We start from the raw sequence: 20,055 nt of genomic DNA on the forward strand, positions 1-20,055 counted from the left end.
AACTGTGAAACCAAGTTTCACTTATTATTAACTGGCCTGTGATTAACACATATTTCCTATAACTGCTTACTGTTCTCCTCAAGCATATTTTGAAAATTAATACAAGATTCAAAACACTTAAATATCTTACAAAAAAGGGGATAAAAGCAAATATAAAGCAATTCATACCATGTGACACAATCCTGAAATATACACTATAAAGAAATCAAAACAATAAAATGTCTCCCAGAAGCTATTAAATATTGAAATAATTTCTAATTCGGACTCAATAAATTTGAATGTTGATATAATTCAGACATTGTGTAAGCTAAAGTTGACTTTCACACCTTATAAAAAGAATTTATTGAACTAAAGTAAGCAAATTAGAATGCTATAAATTCCATGCAGGAGAAATATTTAATGAACTTAAATTAAAAATTCCAATAAATACCAAGGTTCACCAATAAATATTTCATATAATCATAAATACCCTTTCAAACAACTCAAGAGAAATACTTCTAACTCAACTTGGTAAATTTATCCTACAATTTAAACATTTTACTAAACAAAAATTCAGACAAGATTTTTGATATGATTTAATGAACCTTTGCTATATATCCTGAAATATCATATCACTCAAAAGAAGCCAAAAAGTTACCAAGTTGAGCAGCAGAAAAAAAGCTAAAAAGCTGTGATTACACTCTAAAAAACAGTACAATGAAATTGTTTACATTATTAACTTTTAAATATTAGACTTCTGATTTTTAATTTCTATCCTAACAATGAATTTATATTCTCCACTCTAAACTGTTTAAAAGTTAATTAATAGGTAATTATCAAGTTGAGGAAAATAAATGAGTTTAGGTCCATTATACAATCCCTCATTGTTAGGAGTTGGGCTTTGAACAATTTCGATTAAAATAAAGATACATACTTTGGTCAGGGAGCTGTTAGTAACTGTAGCACTTAATTAGCAATATCAAGGTTCAACTATTTCAAATTTCTACCTTAAACTTCTTTCAAAAACAGGAATGAAAATAATGTACAGCTTAAGTTAGCTAAGATATTCTGCCTTTAAAAAGTAATTCTAACCAACAATGTATTATAGTAACATGTCTTTAATAAAAATATATCATTAAATTAGTGACTGCTCCAATTAGAAGGAAAAAACAAGCACAAATTTATAAATCAAAAAGACTGCCTTATAAAAGAACTACTTCTATGAAATCAGATTTTGTACATGAAAAAATTACAATTTCTGCACAAATGATCCCTTAAACACTGTATTCAGCAAGGGTATATTCCTCAACTTCGGAGTTCAGGAAAGACTTTAATGAAACCATACGAAAGGAGGTCAGCAGTTTTTCATCATTACCAAAAGATTCTGGTGGCAGACATAACACTGGAGCCTTTCCTCAATCAAGAAACACATGGCAGTGACACACTACAACAACAGCATGATTAACAGCTGTGGAGTTCCCAGGCCAGACAATGCAGCTCCTGTCCCAATACTCACTGTAGCTGACCGCCAGGACTGTCCTCGATTATGAAATTGAATAGATCCACAGACTTGACATTTTAATTTTACTGCACCATCTAAAGCCCTCAAATAGTGCAAGAAAGATAAGAGCTTTCAAAACCAATGTGTCCTGCTGTGCTGCCTAAGATACTATGCATCCCAATGCACCATTATGACAAAACAATAATTTAATTATAACAAAGACCGCTATCAAATTATAGAGATGAAATAGAAAAAAAATCAGAGGGATATATTTTACTGTTCTATTTATAATACCAACAGAAAAAAACCCAAAGACAATTTTAATCCAATCGCATGACTTTTAACTTCACTTACATAATTTTCTTTTTTCTTTTCTTTTCTTTTTTTTTTTTTTTGAGAACGAGTCTCACTCCCTTGCCCAGGCTGAAGTACAGTGTTATGATGTCGGCTAACTGCAACATCCACCTCCCAAGTTTAAGCAATTCTCCTACCTCAGTCTCCTGAGTAGCTGGGATTACAGACATCCACCACCATGGTTGGCTAATTTTTGTATTTTCAGTAGATAGGGTTTCACCATGTTGGCCAAGCTGGTCCTGACCTCAGGTGATCCACCCACCTCAGCCTCCCAAAGTGCTGGGATTACAGGTATGAGCCACTGTGCTCTGCCCACTTACATAATTTTTAATTCCATTTAATGATACATGACCACCACATAGTAAACATATTCCTGCAAATCACAGGGACTCTATCTAAATAAATAAATAAGCAAGCCTAGTCAACATGGTGAAACCCCATTTCTACTAAAAGTATAAAAATTAGCTGGGAATGGTGGCACATGCCTGTAATCCCAGCTACTTGGGAGACTGAGGCAGGAGGCTGCAGTGAGCTGAGATCATGCCACTGCACTTTAGCCTGGGTGACAGAGCAAGAACGTGTCTCATCAAAAAAACAAAAACCAAAAAAAACCAAAAATTCACAGAATACCTATTATGTGCAAAGGCACATGGGACAGAGAATACACAGTACCACTCCTCAAAGAGATCACAATCTAAGAAAGCTGACAGATAGTTACATAAATCTAAATAAAAAGTGGTAGGGTTTGTGATGAAATATATACAAGTAGAGAGGTGGCAGAAAGGGAATAACACCTCTAAAAGCTGATTTCAATTAGCTTAATAAAAAAGTCAATAAACAGACAATTAAAAATAGAATTGTGATACATGATGTTTTGTAGAAGACAGAGTAATTAACTTAATCCTTATTTTAAAAAGGAAGTTTAAAGAATATATTAGAACTCTAATTTTCTCTTTACTGAAAACTGGTCATTAGGAATAAACAGAGTGTCACACAACAATTAAAACACAGGATTTTTGTTGTTATTGTTTTCTGAGGTAGGCTCTTGCTCTGTTGCCTAGGCTGGAGTGCAGTGGTGCAATTACAGCTCAATTAAACCTCTGCCTCTCAGGTTCAAGCGATTCTCATGCCTCAGCCACCAGAGAAGCTGAGATTACAAGCGTGTACCACCACGCCTGACTACTTTTTGTTTTTAGTAGACACATGGTTTCACCACGTTGGCCAAGCTAGTCTCAAATTCCTGAGCTCAAGGGATCTGCCCACCTCAGCCTCCCAGAATGCTGAGATTACAGGCATGAGCCACCACATCCAGCAGAATTTTTTTTAAAAAAAGGAAGGTCCATCTAGTCTAGTACTACCTGTCACAAGCATATATGCACTTTGCTAAACACTTGGCTGCTTTTATTACATATTACCACATAGATTAAGAAATATATTTGCCTTGAATGGAAAACATGTTTTCACCTGTTATTCCAATTATGACTGACAGGGGCTGCCCACAGTGCTGTGCTCACAAAAGACTTGTAAGGCTGAAGCCAGACTCACCTGGACTGTTAGGAACAATCAGCAATGTCTTCTATGAGCAAGAAGGAGGAAAACGGAGAGTGTGTGCTGTGTATCTGACCTTAATATCTTGCTTTTCTCTAATAAACTGAATCCTATGTGCATAGGGAACCCCTCCCCTAAAGAAGTTGAATTTAACTAATTTAACATTAAAGTCAATAAACAGCTAATCAATTAGGAGACAGGCCTACAATCAACACTGTTCGGGGAATCTATCCAGTCCATGGGCTATTCCTTTTCTGAGAAATGTACTCTCATCCAAGCAGCTGGGACTCCTCTCTCCTAGCTACAAACAACTGATCCGTGAGTAGAATCTACTCCAACATGGAATAATAAAGTTTCTCTCTACTGGGAATTTCAAAATCAAGAATCATGAACAGCCAGTACAGCTTTTACATACCTGCAACTATGACATGCAAATACTGCTTGGTCTGCATGGAGATAAATGAAGAAAATCTACAGAGATTTACTAAGAAAATAAGAAGAATGCTTTCTGGATTCCTGACAACTTTCCTGTTCTTACACATCCCCCAGGAATATCTCCCTGAACCGTAAGATTTCTTTTTTAGACAGAGTTTCACTCTATCATCCAGGCTGGAGTGCAGTGGCACAATCTTGGCTCACTACAACCTCCACCTCCCAGGTTCAAGCGATTCTCCTGCCTCAGCCTCCCAAGTAGCTAGGATTACTGGCACATGCGCTACCATGCCTGGCTAACTTTTGTTATTTTTGGTAGAGACAGGGTTTCACGATGTTGCTCAGGTTGGTCTTGAACTCCTGACCTCAGGTGATCCACCTAACTTGGCCTCCCAAAGTGTTGGGATTACAGGCATGAGCCACCACGTCTGGCCACAATTCATTTTTATTTAAGATAGTTTAAATTATTTTATTTATAGCCAAAGGGCATTAACTATGGCTGTAAAAGGATAAAGGCAAATATCTTACAGAAGAAAAAAAAACTAGAACATTTTAAAAATTATTTATAAACTGTACTTTTAAGTTATAGTAGAAATTACTTCCTTAGTTTTTGAGACAGAGTCTCACTCTGTCCCCCAGGCTAACGTGGTACAATAGCACAATCTCAGCTCACTGCAACCTCCACCTTCTAGGTTCAAGCAATTTTCCTGTCTCAGTCTTCCAAGTACCTGGGACTACAGGTATGCACCACCATGCCTGGCTGATTTTTGTATTTTAGTAGAGACAGGGTTTCACCATGTTGGCCAGGCTGGTCTCGAACTCCTAACCTCAGATGATCCACCCCGCTTTGGCCTCCCAATACTTCCTTAGTTTTGTATCCTCTTCTTGAAAACAATATATGATATACATAAAGAAACCCGACCTTTGTTTCTTCTGTCCTCACTGCATCCAGAAGATAATGAAGAAGCTCCTGACTGTCCTGTTGCTGGAAATCTTTAAATCGAGGTGCCCTGTGATTTAAAAACAAAAGAGGAAAGAAAAAAAAGAATAATCATTCCATGGTTCATCAACACTCTTCTCTAAATGCACTTGAAATAGCAGAGTTATTAGTCAAGTGCGGCAGCCCATGCCTGTAATCCCAGCACTTTGGGAGGCCGAGGGGCAGATCACTTGAGCTCAGGAGTTTGAGACCAGCCTTGGCAACAAGGTGAAACTTCCTCTCTACCAAAACACACACGCACATGCACAAAATAGCATAAAGATGCAGTTTACTACTTTTTCAACTAAATAGACAAAATGTGATTACTGTTCCAATTAGGGTATTATCTTAAGTGTGCACTGAGAACAATATGGCTACCATTTATTAAGCAACTACTACATGTGAAGCACCGTATTAGTAGTTTTTCACATGTTCAGGCATAATCCTCCAGCAACTTTGTTGGGATGTACTGTTTTCTCCAACTTACACATGAGGGCTCAGAGCTATTGTTTAAATAATTTGCAAGGTCATACAGCTAGCAAAAAGAACACACACACACAAAAACAGTATTCAAACCCAAGCCACTGTGATATATTATCTTCCTACCTTAATGAAAAGAAAAGCAATAGAGTGTTTATATTAAAATAAAGGACTATAAATTGATCTGCCTGTGAATATATTTTTTAAGGACTTGACAATTAAATTTCCTCTGTATTTAATTTAATAAAAAGATTAGATTGGGCACGGTGGCTCATGACTGTAACCCCAGCATTTTGGGAGGCCGTGGCGGGTGGATCACCAGGTCAGGATATCGAAACCATTCTGGCTAAAAAGGTGAAGCCCCGTCTCTACAAAAATTAGCCAGGCGTGGTGGTGGGCACCTGTAATCCCAGCTACTCTGGAGGCTGAGGCAGGAGAATCACTTAAACCTGGGAGGCAGAGGTTGCAGTAAGCCAAGATAGCGCCACTGTACTCCAGCCTGGGTGACAGAGTGAGACTTCATCTCAAAAAAAAAAAAAGAGAGATCAGGTACTATTCATGGAGACACTAACATAGTAAATATTTGGTCGATTTCAGTAACTTTAAAAAGTAAACTACAGTAAACTCCAATGCTAAAATGAACATTTTGCCTCAAGTGCAGACAAGTATTAAATCTAGAAAGCGTTCTGACATAAGATGAAGAAATAATTCTGTCAAAATACAAAATGAGAACATATTATAGAAGACAAATTTACAACTATAGTATTTATAACATACCTCATGTGATATACAAAACAGCACTGTTCAGGGATTTATAATTAATATAAGTTCTATTTTATGCTTGAAAAAACTGAAAAATAAGCTAAGTGCCACTAACATAACTAGAGGTCTGTTGACTGAGTGCAGTACTTAATTTATTATTTTTATTTTTATGAGACAGAGTCCTGCTCTGTTGCCCAAGCTGGAGTGCAGTGGCACAATCTTAGATCACCGCAACCTCCGCCTCCTGGGTTCAAGCAATTCTCCTGCCTCAGCCTCCCGAGTAGCTGGGACTACAGGCATGCGCCACCATGCCCAGCTAATTTTTGTATTTTTAGTAGAGATAGGGTTTCACCATGTTGGCAGACTGATCTTGAACTCCTGACCTCAAATGATCCACCCACCTTGGCCTCCCAAAGTGCTGGAATTAGAGGCGTGAGCCATCATGACCAGCCAAGTGCAGTACTTTAAGTGTTATTCTTCATTATCTCAGCATAAATACTCATCCTAATAATACAAAGAAAGTGAGTCCCTGACTGCTAAAACATTAACTGGTTGTCAATCTAGCCTGTAAAAGGAAACACCACTCCAGCCACTCCAGCAGCACATAGCAACATGCTGACAATACTTTACTACCCTGATGGGCTCCCATCCTGCATGTGGTGAACAGAATCCACCTCCTAGATTAGAGATGAGGACAGAAACCGAGATGGACACATACTCTAATTCTTTTTGGACCTCCATAGCTGGCATCAGGAGAGGCAGAAACTGCAGGACCCTACACTTGTACATTCCAAGGAAGGCCAGTGAAGTAGCAGAAGACTAGGAGAGGGAACAGGAGAACCCTTCAGAGATCTTCACTAGACAAGGGGTAGGTAGGAGGAAGGAGCAGTTTATGGCTTTCAAAGCAGACAACACAGGAAGGAAATCATTTCTGAACAAAAAGAAGCTGCTTTCACCATATCTCCGCCTATAGCTGCACCTTAGCCAATGCAAAAACTAAAATTTAATAAACTTAGATTTGTTTTTTCATGTTTACCTAGGAATGGGCAAAAAAAAAAAATCACAGGATGATTTATAGACTCTATGATGAAACCTATCTGAGCTACCCATATCAAGAGACACTTTCAAACTTATTAAAGGATAAAAAGAGAAAAATCATCAAATATATGAAAATATTCAGCATATTCAAACTAAGGAGAACACTAAATACTCCCAGGAAATGTACTTTAGTAAAAGTATTACCATAGGAGGAGAGAACTTTCAAAAACCTCAAGGTGTAAGAGAAAAACATATGTACGAGCATAAATTAGGAGACTGTCAAGAAAAAGAAATTTAATCAACTTTTATGTTCATCACAGCACTATTCACAACAGCAAAGACATGGAATCAACTTAGGTCCCCATAAATGGTGGAATGGATAAAGAAAATGTGGTTCATATATATCATGGAATACTACACTGCTGTAAAAAAATGAAATCATGTCCTTTGCAGCAAGCAACATGGAAGCAGCTGAAAGCCGTCATCCTCAGAGAACTAACACAAAAGCAGAAAACCAAATAAAATAAACAATAACCACAAAGTTGAAGACCTTGCTCCCAAATAAGGCTCATCATAAGTGGTCAAAGTATCTGATAATCACCACTGGAATAGAAACTTCAAGAGATTGGGTAAACTTTCAAAAAATCAGCACATACACATGATACGGATAAACCACAAATTATGCTAACTGAAAGAAGTCAGATAAAAAAGAGTACACACTGTATGATTCCATTTCTACAGAATTCCACAAAATGCAAACTAATCTATTGTGACAAAAAATACAGGTAAGGGGTATACCATGCAGGAATGGAGTTTGGAGGAGAGGTTCCAGAGAGAGGGATTACAAAGGGGCCCAAGGAAACTTCGGGGGATGATGCATACACTCATTATATTGAATGAATGTATATATATATATATATATATATATATATATATATATATATATACACACACACAAAATGTATAGATATGCCAAAACTTACCCAATAGTACACTTGATTTTTCAGAGAGACAGGCGTAACAGGAGTGCAGTGACACTAACAGTTCACTGTACACTTGAAACTCCTAGGCCCAAGTGATTCTCCCACCTCAGCCTCTAGAGTAGCTCAGAATACAGGTGTGTGCCATCATACCTCTGGCTAATTTTTTTTTTCATAGAGGTAGAGTCTCCCTATATTACTCTAACTAGTCTCAAACTCCCGGCCTCAGGCAATTCTCCCACCTTGGCCTCCCAAACTGTTGGGATTGCAGGCGTGAGCCACCATACCTGGCCCTAGTAGTACACTTTAAATGTGTACAATTTATTTTATGTCAAATATACTTCAATAAAGCTATTCAGAATATCCATCAATACAATTCAGTATTCTAACAGACAAAAAAAAATCCACGATTATTTTAATAGATATGAAAAAGTATTTGGAAAAAAAATCCATTTCTTGATAAGAACTCTCAGAAAAAAAAGAAAAACTAAGAATAATTGGGAATCTCCTCAACCTGATAAAAGGCATCTATGAAAAATCTGCAGTTATTATCACACTTATGTGTGAAAGACTGAATGCTCTCCTTTTATTATCAGGAATAAGGCAAGATGCCCATTTCATCATTCTAACATTGTACTGGCAGTCCTTGTTCATTTTCTTTTTTCCAAGAAAGGTCTTATTGCAATAAGTATTGGTTGTCCTTGCCAGTGATATAAGAAAAAGATACAGTTTGGAAAGAAAGAAAACAATCTTCATTTGCCAATGACATTATTGTCAACATAGGAAATATCGACGAATCTACATAAAGCTAATAGAACTAGCAAAGCAAGTCGAGTAGGGTAGCAAGAAACAAGGTCAATATACAAAAACCAACTGTATTTCTCTATATTAACAACAAACAATTGGAAATTACATTTTTTTAAAAGAGTACCATTTACAATAAATAGCATAAAACAAGAAATTCTTTTTTTTTTTTTTTTTTTGAGATGGAGTTTTGCTGTTGTTACCCACACCGGAGTGCAATGACACGATCTCAGCTCACCGCAACCTCCACCTTCTGGGTTCAAGCAATTCTCCTGCCTCAGCCTACCAAGTAGCTGGGACTACAGGTGCACACCACCATGCCCAGCTAATTTTTGTATTTTTAGTAGAGACGGGGTTTCACCTTGTTGACCAGGATGGTCTCGATCTCTTGACCTCATGATCCACCTGCCTCGACATCCCAAAGTGCTAGGATTATAGGTGTGAGCCACCATGCCCGGCCTAAAACAAATTCTTAAGATAAATCTAACAAAATATGTGCAGGATTTGTATGCTGAAAACTATACAACCTTGATGAGAAAAATCAAAGACCTAGAAAATTGATGATACCACACATTAAAAGATTCAATATTGTTAAGATGTTGATTCTCCTCAAATTGACCTACATATGCAAAACAATCCCAGCTGACAATCTGGTTCTATAATTCACATAAAAAAGCAAAAAAAACAAAAAAACAAAAAAACCCAGCCAGGCGCGGTGGGTGACACCTATAATCCTAACACTTTGGGAGGCTTGGCAGGCAGATCACCTGAGGTCAGGAGTCTGAGACAAGCCTGACCAACATGGAGAAACCCCATCTCTATTAAAAATACAAAATCAGCCAAGGTGTGGTGGTGCATGCCTATAATCCCAGCTATTCATGAGGCTGAGGCAGGAGAATCACTTGAACCCAGGAGGCAGAGGTGCAGTGAGCTGAGATTGCACCATTGCACTTCAGCCTGGCAACAGAGCGAAACTCCATCTCAAAAAAAAAAAGCAAAGGACCTAGCATAGTTTGAAAAGAATGACCAAAATTTGAGAACTCACACTACTCAGTTACAAGACTTACTATGAAGCTACAGTAATCAAGACAGTGTAGGCTTCAGGGTAAAAACAAGACATATAGATGAACGAAACAGAATATAGTTCAGAAATAAATCCAAACACATATGGCTTAAACCTTTATCCGATTTTTAAAAAATTATTTGTCTAATGTATACCTATTTTAAAAGTAAAGGCTATTAAAAATAATGCAATTTAAAACTTTTTGGCCAAGCATGGATGCTCATGCCTGTAATCCCAGCTACTTGGGAAGTCGAGCAGGAGGAATGCTTGAGCCCAGGAGTTAGAGGCTGCAGTGAGCTATGATCGGGCCATTGCACTCCAACCAGGGCACAGAGTGAGACCCTGAAAAATAAAAATAAAAATAAATAAAACTCTTCAAATAAAGTTTGATCTAGTTATTCTACTTCCAGGAATTTATCCTGCAGATGCATTTCTGCGAGTAGCGTATACACACAAAACGAAGTTATATACATATGTACTAACATGGAAAGATGTATAAAATACATTAAGTAAATCAAGCAAGTTGCAAACGATTTGCATTTGTCTGTGTACGCATAATTACTTTTGGAAAGAATCAGATAATAGTTACTTCTGAGGAGTAAATATAGAGAGGAGTTTGAATTTTTATCTATGAGTGCCCATTATTTTATTAATAATTTTTAAAATGTTGGCCGGGCGCGGTGGCTCACGCCCATAATCCCAGCACTGTGGGAGGCCGAGGCAAGTGGATAATGAGGTCAGGAGATCGAGACCATCCTGGCCAACACGGTGAAGCCCTGTCTCTACTAAAAATACAAAAAAAAAAATTAGCTGGGCATGATGGTACGTGTCTGTATTCCCAGCTACTCAGGAGGCTGAGGCAGGAGAATCGCTTGAATGTGGAGGGCTAAGGTTGCAGTAAGCCAAGATCACACCACTGAACCCCAGTCAGGCAACAGAGCAAGACTCTGTCTCAACAAATAAATAAATAAATAAAAATATTTATACACCTTTATAACCAGGAAGAAAATTATACAAAACCAGTTTTTTCTGGCAAAGTCAGAAACAAATTTCTACAGCATATAATACCCTAATACATGTTTTAAAAATTTCAACTTTCATTTTAGATTCGGGGGTACATGTGCATGTTTGTTACCTGGGTATACTGTGTGATGCTGAGGTATGAATGATCCCATCGCATGGGTACTAAGCATAGTACCCAATAGTTTTTCAACCCTTCCTCCCTCAATCTCTCCCACCTCTAGTAGTCTCCAGTCTCTATTGTTGCCATATTTATGTCCACGAGTACCCTATGTTTAGCTTCCACTTATAGGTAAGAACATGTGGTATCTAGTTTTCTGTTCCTGCATTAATTCACTTAGGAAAATGGCCTCCAGCTGCATCCATGTTGCTGCAAAGAACATGATTTTATTCTTTATTACAGCTGGGCTAAAAACGTTTTAACTCTGTAAGACACTCATGCCTCTGAGACTTTTGCAGGTTTTTGGTCTTCGGGCTTTAAAGAAACATTTGCCTACCAAATAAAACATACACTAAACCCTCTATCTTCGACTATATTTAAAACATCATGGCATACATTACTAGTTTTAATTAAAATGAGATTTTAAAGTCTATAGATATACAAAAATGCAAGCTCATACTTAAAGAATTTTCCTTCTACATATTTCAGTAATTATGGACTGGACTAGCTTGTGAGTTCCATGAGGATGGGGTGCATTTTTAATGCAATATATATTGTGTACCCCTGGATTATAGCCTCATAAAAAGCAAGCTCTCTATTTTTTGTATAAATGAATGCATTAAAGTCAAGTCAGATCCTTTACGTGTTTATTTCCAGGCACATAAGGACTTGGTTTTTAAACATACTATAACACCTTAAGAAATTCACTTAAACTATATTTACCTAAGAGCTTATCTTTAAAAATAAGAAAGCTAGATTACATGATATCTTACAGTACTTTCTAGATTTTACAACTCTATGATTTTCTTACTTTATGGTATTACAACATAGGCATTCAAGTCAGGACAGACCTCTATTTGATTCTCAGCTTTTCACTCAGACTAGGTGAGCCATTTAATTTCTGTCTCCATTTCCTTATATATGCGGATAAACCACTTCTTCAGAGGACTGAGATATAATTTTCATAAAGCATAGAGCTGTAACTAATAAATGTTAGTTCTTTCTTGATAGTCTGGGCAATAATAGCAAAGTTACAGTAAGAATGAAACTATTCATGTTAAGTGATTAATATATTAGTATTTTGTAACTCATAATTAGTTATATTAAAAATGTAGATGCACCCACTTCTGACAAAGCTGATTAAAAAGAACTTTAGGAGAAAGTGGTCCTTTTTCAGTCTCCTTCATGCTGTGAAGAAACAGGAACAAGGCTGAGGTCAGTGGTCCAGGCCTTGAAAGTTCCACCACTAATGGGTCCTTTAAAAACATGATCAACTCCATGTCAATAACATATTAAAAATCTATGAATTACACTTTGCTTAAATAACAGCAACTATATTGCCTCAACTGTATTAAGAAACTTTTATTATTTCAGAAATAAAATGAAGACATAAAAATGGAAAACAAAAAACCTGCCTTGAAAAACAGAGGTATTTTCATATTGTCTGCCCTTTGCTTAATAAAACTATTAGCTCGAATGATATCACCAATCTTTAGTTTGTCACTGTCCTTTAATGAAATATCCTATAAGTAAAATCACTAATTTACTTAATATTTGTACAACTACACAAATAATCATACATTATTTGCTAGTAAATTATACTTACTAGCAAACCTCCACACTTTTCTTTTCCCCAAATACTTTACTAGTAAAATAAGGAATGAGGAATTATGTGACAAAATTAGCATAACATCTCCCTCTTTTAAAGGGGAGAGACATAAAGCTTGACAAAAGCAGCTAACATTGCGGGGAGGATTAACCCACTTAATTCTAGAACTTGTTTACCCTCCAAATCTGGTTTCTAAAATATTATCCCCACCAATAATCCTTTCTCCTAAAGGACAAGGAATAGAAAGCAGATCTCAAATATAAACTTGGGACATTAAAGAATGTTATCTTCCAAGATGACTATTGAATATGTTTCCTTAGTTCTATATTCATGAAATATCTCTTACATATGTATTTCATACAAACTATACTTAAAAATCCACCATAATCACAGAAAGGACAAATTATAATTTTCCATAGTATTTTTTTTTTAAGAGACAGCATTTCACTTTGTTGCCCAGGCTGGTCTTTAACTCCCAAGGCTCAACCAATCCTCCTGCCTTGGCCTCCCAAGTAGCTGGGACCACAAGCATGAGTCACCACACCCAGTCAAAATTACAGAGAACTCAAGATAGACCTTTTTTTTTTTTTGAGACAAAGTCTCACTCTGTCACTTAGACTGGAGTGCAGTGGTGTGATCAACTCACTGTAACTTCGAACTCCTGGACCCAAGTGATCCTCCTGCCTTCACCTCCTGGGCAGCTGGGACTACAGATACATGCCACTATACCCAGCTAATTTTTAAAATTTTTGTAGAGATTGGGGTGGTGGGGTGGGGGTCTCACTTTGTTGCCCAGGCTGGTCTTAAACTCCTGGCTTCAAGTGATCCTCTCACCCCGGCCTCCCAAAATGCTAGGGGATTCTAGGAATCAGCCATGGTGCTCAGGCTTCCACAGCTTTTGAATATCAAAAGTGCTTTTCTGGGCTGGGTGCCATGGCTCACACCTGTAATATCAACACTTTGAAAGGCCAAGGTGGAAGGATCACTTGAGCCTAGGAGTGTGAGTCCAGCTTGGACAATACAGGGGGACCACATCTCTGCAAAAAAATGAAAAATAAAAAAACTAGCCAGGTGTAAGTGGCACATGCCTGTGGTTCCAGCTACTCAGGAGGCTGAAGTGGGAAGATCCCTTAAGCCCAGGATGCAGTGAGCCATGATGGCGCCTCTGCACTTCAGCCTGAGTGACAGAATGAGGCACAGTGGCTCACGCCTGTAATCCCAGCACTTTGGGAGGCCAAGGCGGGTGGATCACAAGGTCAAGAGATCGAGACCATCCTGGTCAACATGGTGAAACCCCGTCTCTACTAAAAATACAAAAAATTAGCTGGGCATGGTGGCGCGTGCCTGTAATCCCAGCTACTCAGGAGGCTGAGGCAGGAGAATTGCCTGAACCCAGGAGGTGGAGGTTGCGGTGAGCCGAGATCGCGCCATTGCACTCCAGCTTGGGTAATAAGAGCGAAACTCCGTCTCAAAAAAAAAAAAAAAAAAGAGTGTTTTCCCTTCTGCTGTAAACCTAAAACTGCTCTAAAAAATGAAGTCTTTTTTTAAGTGTTTTCTGCCATGTTAACTAAAAGTTACCTCAAAGTCAAAAGTAAAATCTAAGGCTATTTTAAAGTTCAAATACCAAGTTGTACTTCCCCTATTCCAAATGAAAGCATTTTTTAGAATAAAAAACCTTCAGAATGAAATGAGGAAATAACATCAGTTTTAAAAAGCACATTAAGGCCAGGTACAGTAGCTCATGCCTGTAATCCCAGCACTTTGGGAGGCTGAGGCAGGGGGATCACTTGAGGTCAGGAGTTTGAGATAAGCCTGGCCAACATGGCAAAACTCCATTTCCACTCAGGAGGCTGAGGCAGGAGAATTGTTTGAACCTAGAGGTTGCAGTGAGCTGAGATTGTGCCACTGTACTTCAGTCTGGGCGACAGAGTGAGACCCCATCTCAATAAATAAATAAATAAATAAAATAAAAATTAAAAATACACTTAAACTTTGAAAATAAAAGTTTGCTGAAATTGCAAGGATGAATTTCACATATAATGTTGATTTTTTGAAAAGCAAAATGCATAAGAATGCATATAGTAAGATTCCATTTATATGCAGTATTACAACAGGCAAACTATCCTGTTAGAAACCAGGTTAGTGGTTACTCATGTGGGTTAGGGAAGTAATGAATGGAGGAGAAACTGAAGGGGCCTTCCAGATGCTGGTAATGTTACTTGAGCAAGGTGTTAGTTACACAAGTGTGTTAGCTGTGAAAATTCATCAAACTACACACTCACGATATACATCTTTAAGAATAGTTTCAGCCCAGGTGCAGTGGCCCATACCTATAATCCCAGACTTTTGAGAGGCCAAGGAGGGCAGATCACAAGGTCAGGAGTTCAAGACCAGCCTGACCAACATGGTGAAACCTGTCTCTACCAAAAAAAAAAAGAAATAAAAATAAAAAAATTAGCTGGGCGTGGCAGTGGGCTAATTCCAGCTACTCAGGAAGCTGAGGCAGGAGAATTGCTTCAACTGGGGAGGCAGAGGTTGCAGTGAGTTGAGATCACACTATTGCACTCCAGCCTGGGCAAAAGAGCAAGACTCTATCTCAAAAACAAATGCAAAAAAAACCCCACACACACAAAAGAATATTTTCATTAAATAAAAAAATAAAAAAAAAACACATTGTTGATATGCATATAAATATTAAATTGAATCCAGCAGCATATAAAAATAACATATCATAACTAACTGGGGTTTCTAACGAGAATGCAGGATAGGTTTAACATGTGAAAAAGCAATCGATGTTATTCACCACATTAACAGAATAAAGAAGAAAAACCATATGATCAATCTCAATAAATGTGGGAAAAGCACTTGACAAAACTCAACATACATTCTGATAAACTTTCAGAAAACTAGCAGTGGAAGGGAATGTCCTCAACTTTATAAAGAACACCTATGAAAATCCTACCTTCATATGTAATAATGGGGGAAGGCTGAATGTTTTTCCCCCTTATTTTGGAATAAAGGCAAGGACGCCTGTTCCCTTCATGTCTATTCAATATGTTACTGGAGGTCTGAGCCAGCAGAGTAAGGTTAAAAAAAAAAAAAAGGAATATAGACAAAACACAAAGATAAACTGGTGATTCAAAGGGCAGTAACCTCAAAGAGTAGTCCCACAGCTCAGGTCAACTTTATGCCCTAAAAACGTAAGACCTACGATTGAAAATTACCCTGTTAGAATGATACAAACCTAAAGTTATCAACTACAGGATCTAACTGGCATATAGCAATCCTGAGACACAGCTCTGCAAGTCAAGTATTTAAACTCAACATCCAGTTGCATTTAATAGGAAATCACATTTAATAGGTCTTTTTAAATGACTAAGCAATAACTTTCCTTTAGCAGTTTTAAGGATCTCACTATACTTTATTTAGAATAGGACACTGGAATCTACCATTAGATTTTTAAGGGGCTTAATAAGAAATGTTTACAGGCTGCCTTTCAACACTACATACACACATGCACAGACATACACACACACGCACATACAGTAAACATATATAAATACACATAAAACAGGAGGCAGCTTTGAAAGACAGTGGTATTATATATGTAACTAACATACTGTTACATATATAATACCACTGTCTTTCAAAGCTATATATAAATAACAGTAATGTCTTTCAAAGCTGCCTACTGGGAAAACGATCTACATTAGGCTAAGCATTTTTAGAACTCTTTAATTGTTTTCAAAAGTCAGATCATGAGCTATATATATATACTGTCTCTTACACACACTCATACTGATCAATTTCTCACTAAAATTATCCTTACTAGTATCAATACCCCACAGCCAAAGTCCATCAGAAACACACCTATGGTTAACTAGGTGGGTTTATTACTTCTGGCAGTGAGGGAGAACACATGGCATGGGGAACTACAAGTGTCCTAGTAAGAGGGCGCTATAAAGAACCTATACAGGATTTAGGCTCTGGTTGAGTAATCTGAAGGTGGGTTTCAGGAAGCAGAGGTTTACTCTAGAGTGAATGCCCTCAGAAAGCAGAGGTAATTCTATCATTGGACTTCTCAATAAATCTTATATATTGTGGCAGTTGGTAGGGAAGACTAAAATGAGGATAAATCTCTAACTTAGCATTCATTTCTCATTTTGGCTGAGAGAGGGTGTTTGAGATTTTTTAAATGGCAAATGACCTTGTTTTTGTCTGTGTTTAGACAAAATCATGATGTGGCCTTGCTTTGTCTCATTTAATCATAGTCCCAGAGAAACCTAGAAAGAGGTTGTTATTCTGTGGGATTACTTGAATAACATGGCCTAATTGTGGGTACCAGGCCAGCTTCTAAATATCTTTTTTTTGTCTTTCTCACTAGCTTAAAACCTATCGTCAGGCTAGGCTTCAAAATACCTTTTAAATGCTCACTATGAAAATTTCACCTACTTTTAAAAAACAAAAATGCTAAATTAAACAAATGTCACCAGAAACTACAAAATAGGGGTCCCTGGGCATTTTGCTCAATGAAGTCAAACCTCTTTTGTTTCTTCAGTGTGCTTATTTTAAAGCTACCTTAATATCTTTGTATTATTTGATCCATGGCATTTTGGAACCATAGCATATCTTAAAGTTATGATTTTAGAAATTTTAAATCTGATTAATTTCACAGAATGCTTTTAAATTATTTTTTAATTCCCCTGACTACTATCTTAGTTGACAGATCTGTGAATTAGGAAACAAGATTTTGGTAACAGCAGCTCATCTGAAAGCAGCTATTATTCAAACAGTTATACTTATTACTCACAAGCTGAGAGTCTGAGGAAGGAAAAATCTTGAGTTTTGTACTATTTTCTTTGATCTCATTCATCAGATCAGTTAGAATATAAGTCTGTGCCAAGTTCTAAAAGAAAGCAAAATTAAAGCCTTCAGATTGAGTTACATTATGCCTCTGATTTTATAAAATATGCTCTAAAAATTTCAAATTTCATCTAGCATAGCAAAAATGTTTATTTCAAAAAACATTAAGATTTAGCTGAGTACATTTTATATTTAGTAAAGGTCACTATTACTAATAGAGCCATGGTAAAATACACAGAAGACCTTTCAGAAGCATTGTGTGAAAATAAGGTACGTGTAGGTATGGCGATGCCCAAGACAGTGTAAAACAAAAAGAGAACAAATTTCTAGAGAAACATTTCACAGTCATTTGACAGTTTACAGGTGAGCCAATGACCATATAAATTAAGAGAATATTTTACATACTACAAAGCTTTCTGATGACTCTTACCTGCATGACTGCATTAAAAAAGCAAGTATTTCCTAAATTTGTAAGTCCTCTTACAGATGATATTCTACCTTTTCCTCCCTTTTTTATTTCATCTGTTTCACATTTTTCTTCACAAAGTTTCATGATTCTAGAAAATGCACCTACAAGTTAGAGAAAAAAATAACTGACACAAGATATAAAGTTAAATATATGTCATTTAACATAATTTATATACATTATTTAAAATTAAATTTAAATAAGATTGTCTCCCTGAATCAGTGTTCCTGAAGGGGAAGAATACAAACACAACTGTCTTTGGTTTTATACTTTATTGCTAGAGCAATTAATTTAAACTTTAGTATACAGATCTGTCCCTCACACTCTATTACAGAATAAACTGCAGATGAATTAAAAAACTAAATGGTAAAAGAACAGTCGAGAAACAAATAGAGAAGATCAAACTTCTAAATACTATTCCCCACGAAAAGGAATATGGACTTCTAGAGGAAAAGGCTGATTTTAAATCCAGGGCAGCAAAGATGCAAAATGAACCCATAACATTTTGCCATGCCAGAGAATAAGGAAGTGCTCAAAACCTGTGATTGGGAATAAGTCAAAATACACAGGGATTTTGACCAGGCTCCCACTGGTTCAATTCAGGATAATTTGACCATAAAAATAAGTGTGGGTAGTATAATAGATCTTTATTCACGGAATAAATCTGAATTTATAACAAATTTTTTAAATAAAAGAAAGAAAAAGAAAAAGGAAGAAACTTCCTTATAAAAGAACGCCAGCTAAAGAAAAGAAACAAAAAATAAAATAAAATAAAAAATAAAAAAAGAGAATGCCAGCTAATAGAAGAAATGACAGAATTAGGAAAATCACCATCCTATGTGGCAATTTTTGTATCTTTCTTGCAGCATTTCTGCAAATTTGAAAATGTTCATATTCAAAGGTTTAAAAAATCAACAGAACCACATTGAAGTACAAAAAGTAAAATATCTAAGTGTATGACACATAAGTGCATGTTTTATGCTTGCAGATTTGTATAATTAATGCAGATCGGAAAATTATATTAGGCTGGGCATGGTGGCTCAGGCCTGTAATCCTAGCAGTTTGGGAATCTGAGGCAGGTGGATCACTTGAGGTCAGGAGTTCGAAACCAGTCTGGGCAAAATGGTGAAACCCCATCTCTACTAAAAATATAAAAATTAGCTGGGAGTGGTGGTGTGCATGCCCACTCAGGAGGCTGAGGCATGAGAATCGCTTGAACCTGGGAGGCAGAAGTTGCAGTGACCTGAAATCATGCCACTGCACACCAGTCCAGGTGAAAGCAAGACTCTGTCTCAAGAAAAAAAAAATAAGAAAGAAAATTATATTATCAGTTCATGTTTAGTAACAATATGAAAACAAAGAACAATTCCTAACATTTACTGACATGGCTGATTATTCTTCAAATCAAAATTTTAGTTTGAAGTTTGACAAGAAATTTCGAAGTTGTGAAATGTCTTAGTTTTAACTAGATGTTCTTTTAAAGTCCTTTCAGCCCTCAGATTATTTTTTTTAACAGTGTCTCACTTTGTAGCCCAGGCTAACATGTAGTGGCATAATCTCGGCTTACTGCAACCTCTGCCTCCTGGGTTCAAGTGATTTTTGTGCCTCAGCCTCCTGAGAAGCTAAGATTACAGGCATCCACCACCACACCCGACTAATTTTTCTATTTTTCTTTTTAGTCAAGATGGGGTTTCACCATGTTAGACAAGCTGATCTTAAACTCCTGACCTCAAGTGATCTGCCCGCCTTGGGCTCCCAAAGTGCTGGAATTATGGGCGTGAGCCACTGTACCTGGCCAGCCCTCAGATTTTTATAATTCTTTACAATTCCATGTTTTTTTCACCTAATACTGACATACTGCTTTGCATTACTAATTAACTTTTAAATATATGGCTGATTGAAGGAAACAGTGGAATGTCTCTTATTATTGCTTTTCTTGCCAAAGGGGTAGAGCAATGTCATTCACAATAAAAATTCAAAACACATAAAATCTGCGAGATTAAATAGCAGAACTAGA

General features: G+C 37.0%; 1 protein-coding gene across 4 annotated transcripts in view; it reads right to left on the reverse strand.

Moving 5' to 3' along the window:
* The window catches only part of USP45 (ubiquitin specific peptidase 45), a 78,322-nt gene that overhangs the window by 33,001 nt on the left and 25,266 nt on the right, over nucleotides 1–20,055 (reverse strand). For 2 of the 4 annotated variants that reach the window (XM_002746857.6, XM_054254278.2), the window contains exons 6-9: nucleotides 18,003–18,142; nucleotides 17,520–17,615; nucleotides 12,226–12,356; nucleotides 4,737–4,824 (exon numbers count right to left, since the gene is read on the reverse strand). In XM_002746857.6, the coding sequence (XP_002746903.1) occupies nucleotides 4,737–4,824; nucleotides 12,226–12,356; nucleotides 17,520–17,615; nucleotides 18,003–18,142 (455 nt within the window). The remainder of the gene's footprint in view (nucleotides 1–4,736; nucleotides 4,825–12,225; nucleotides 12,357–17,519; nucleotides 17,616–18,002; nucleotides 18,143–20,055) is intronic. The other 2 variants (XM_078369870.1, XM_078369871.1) reach the window with 2 other exon arrangements.

This window comes from Callithrix jacchus, chromosome 4 (genome assembly GCF_049354715.1).
Source record: "Callithrix jacchus isolate 240 chromosome 4, calJac240_pri, whole genome shotgun sequence".
NCBI lineage: Eukaryota > Metazoa > Chordata > Mammalia > Primates > Cebidae > Callithrix > Callithrix jacchus.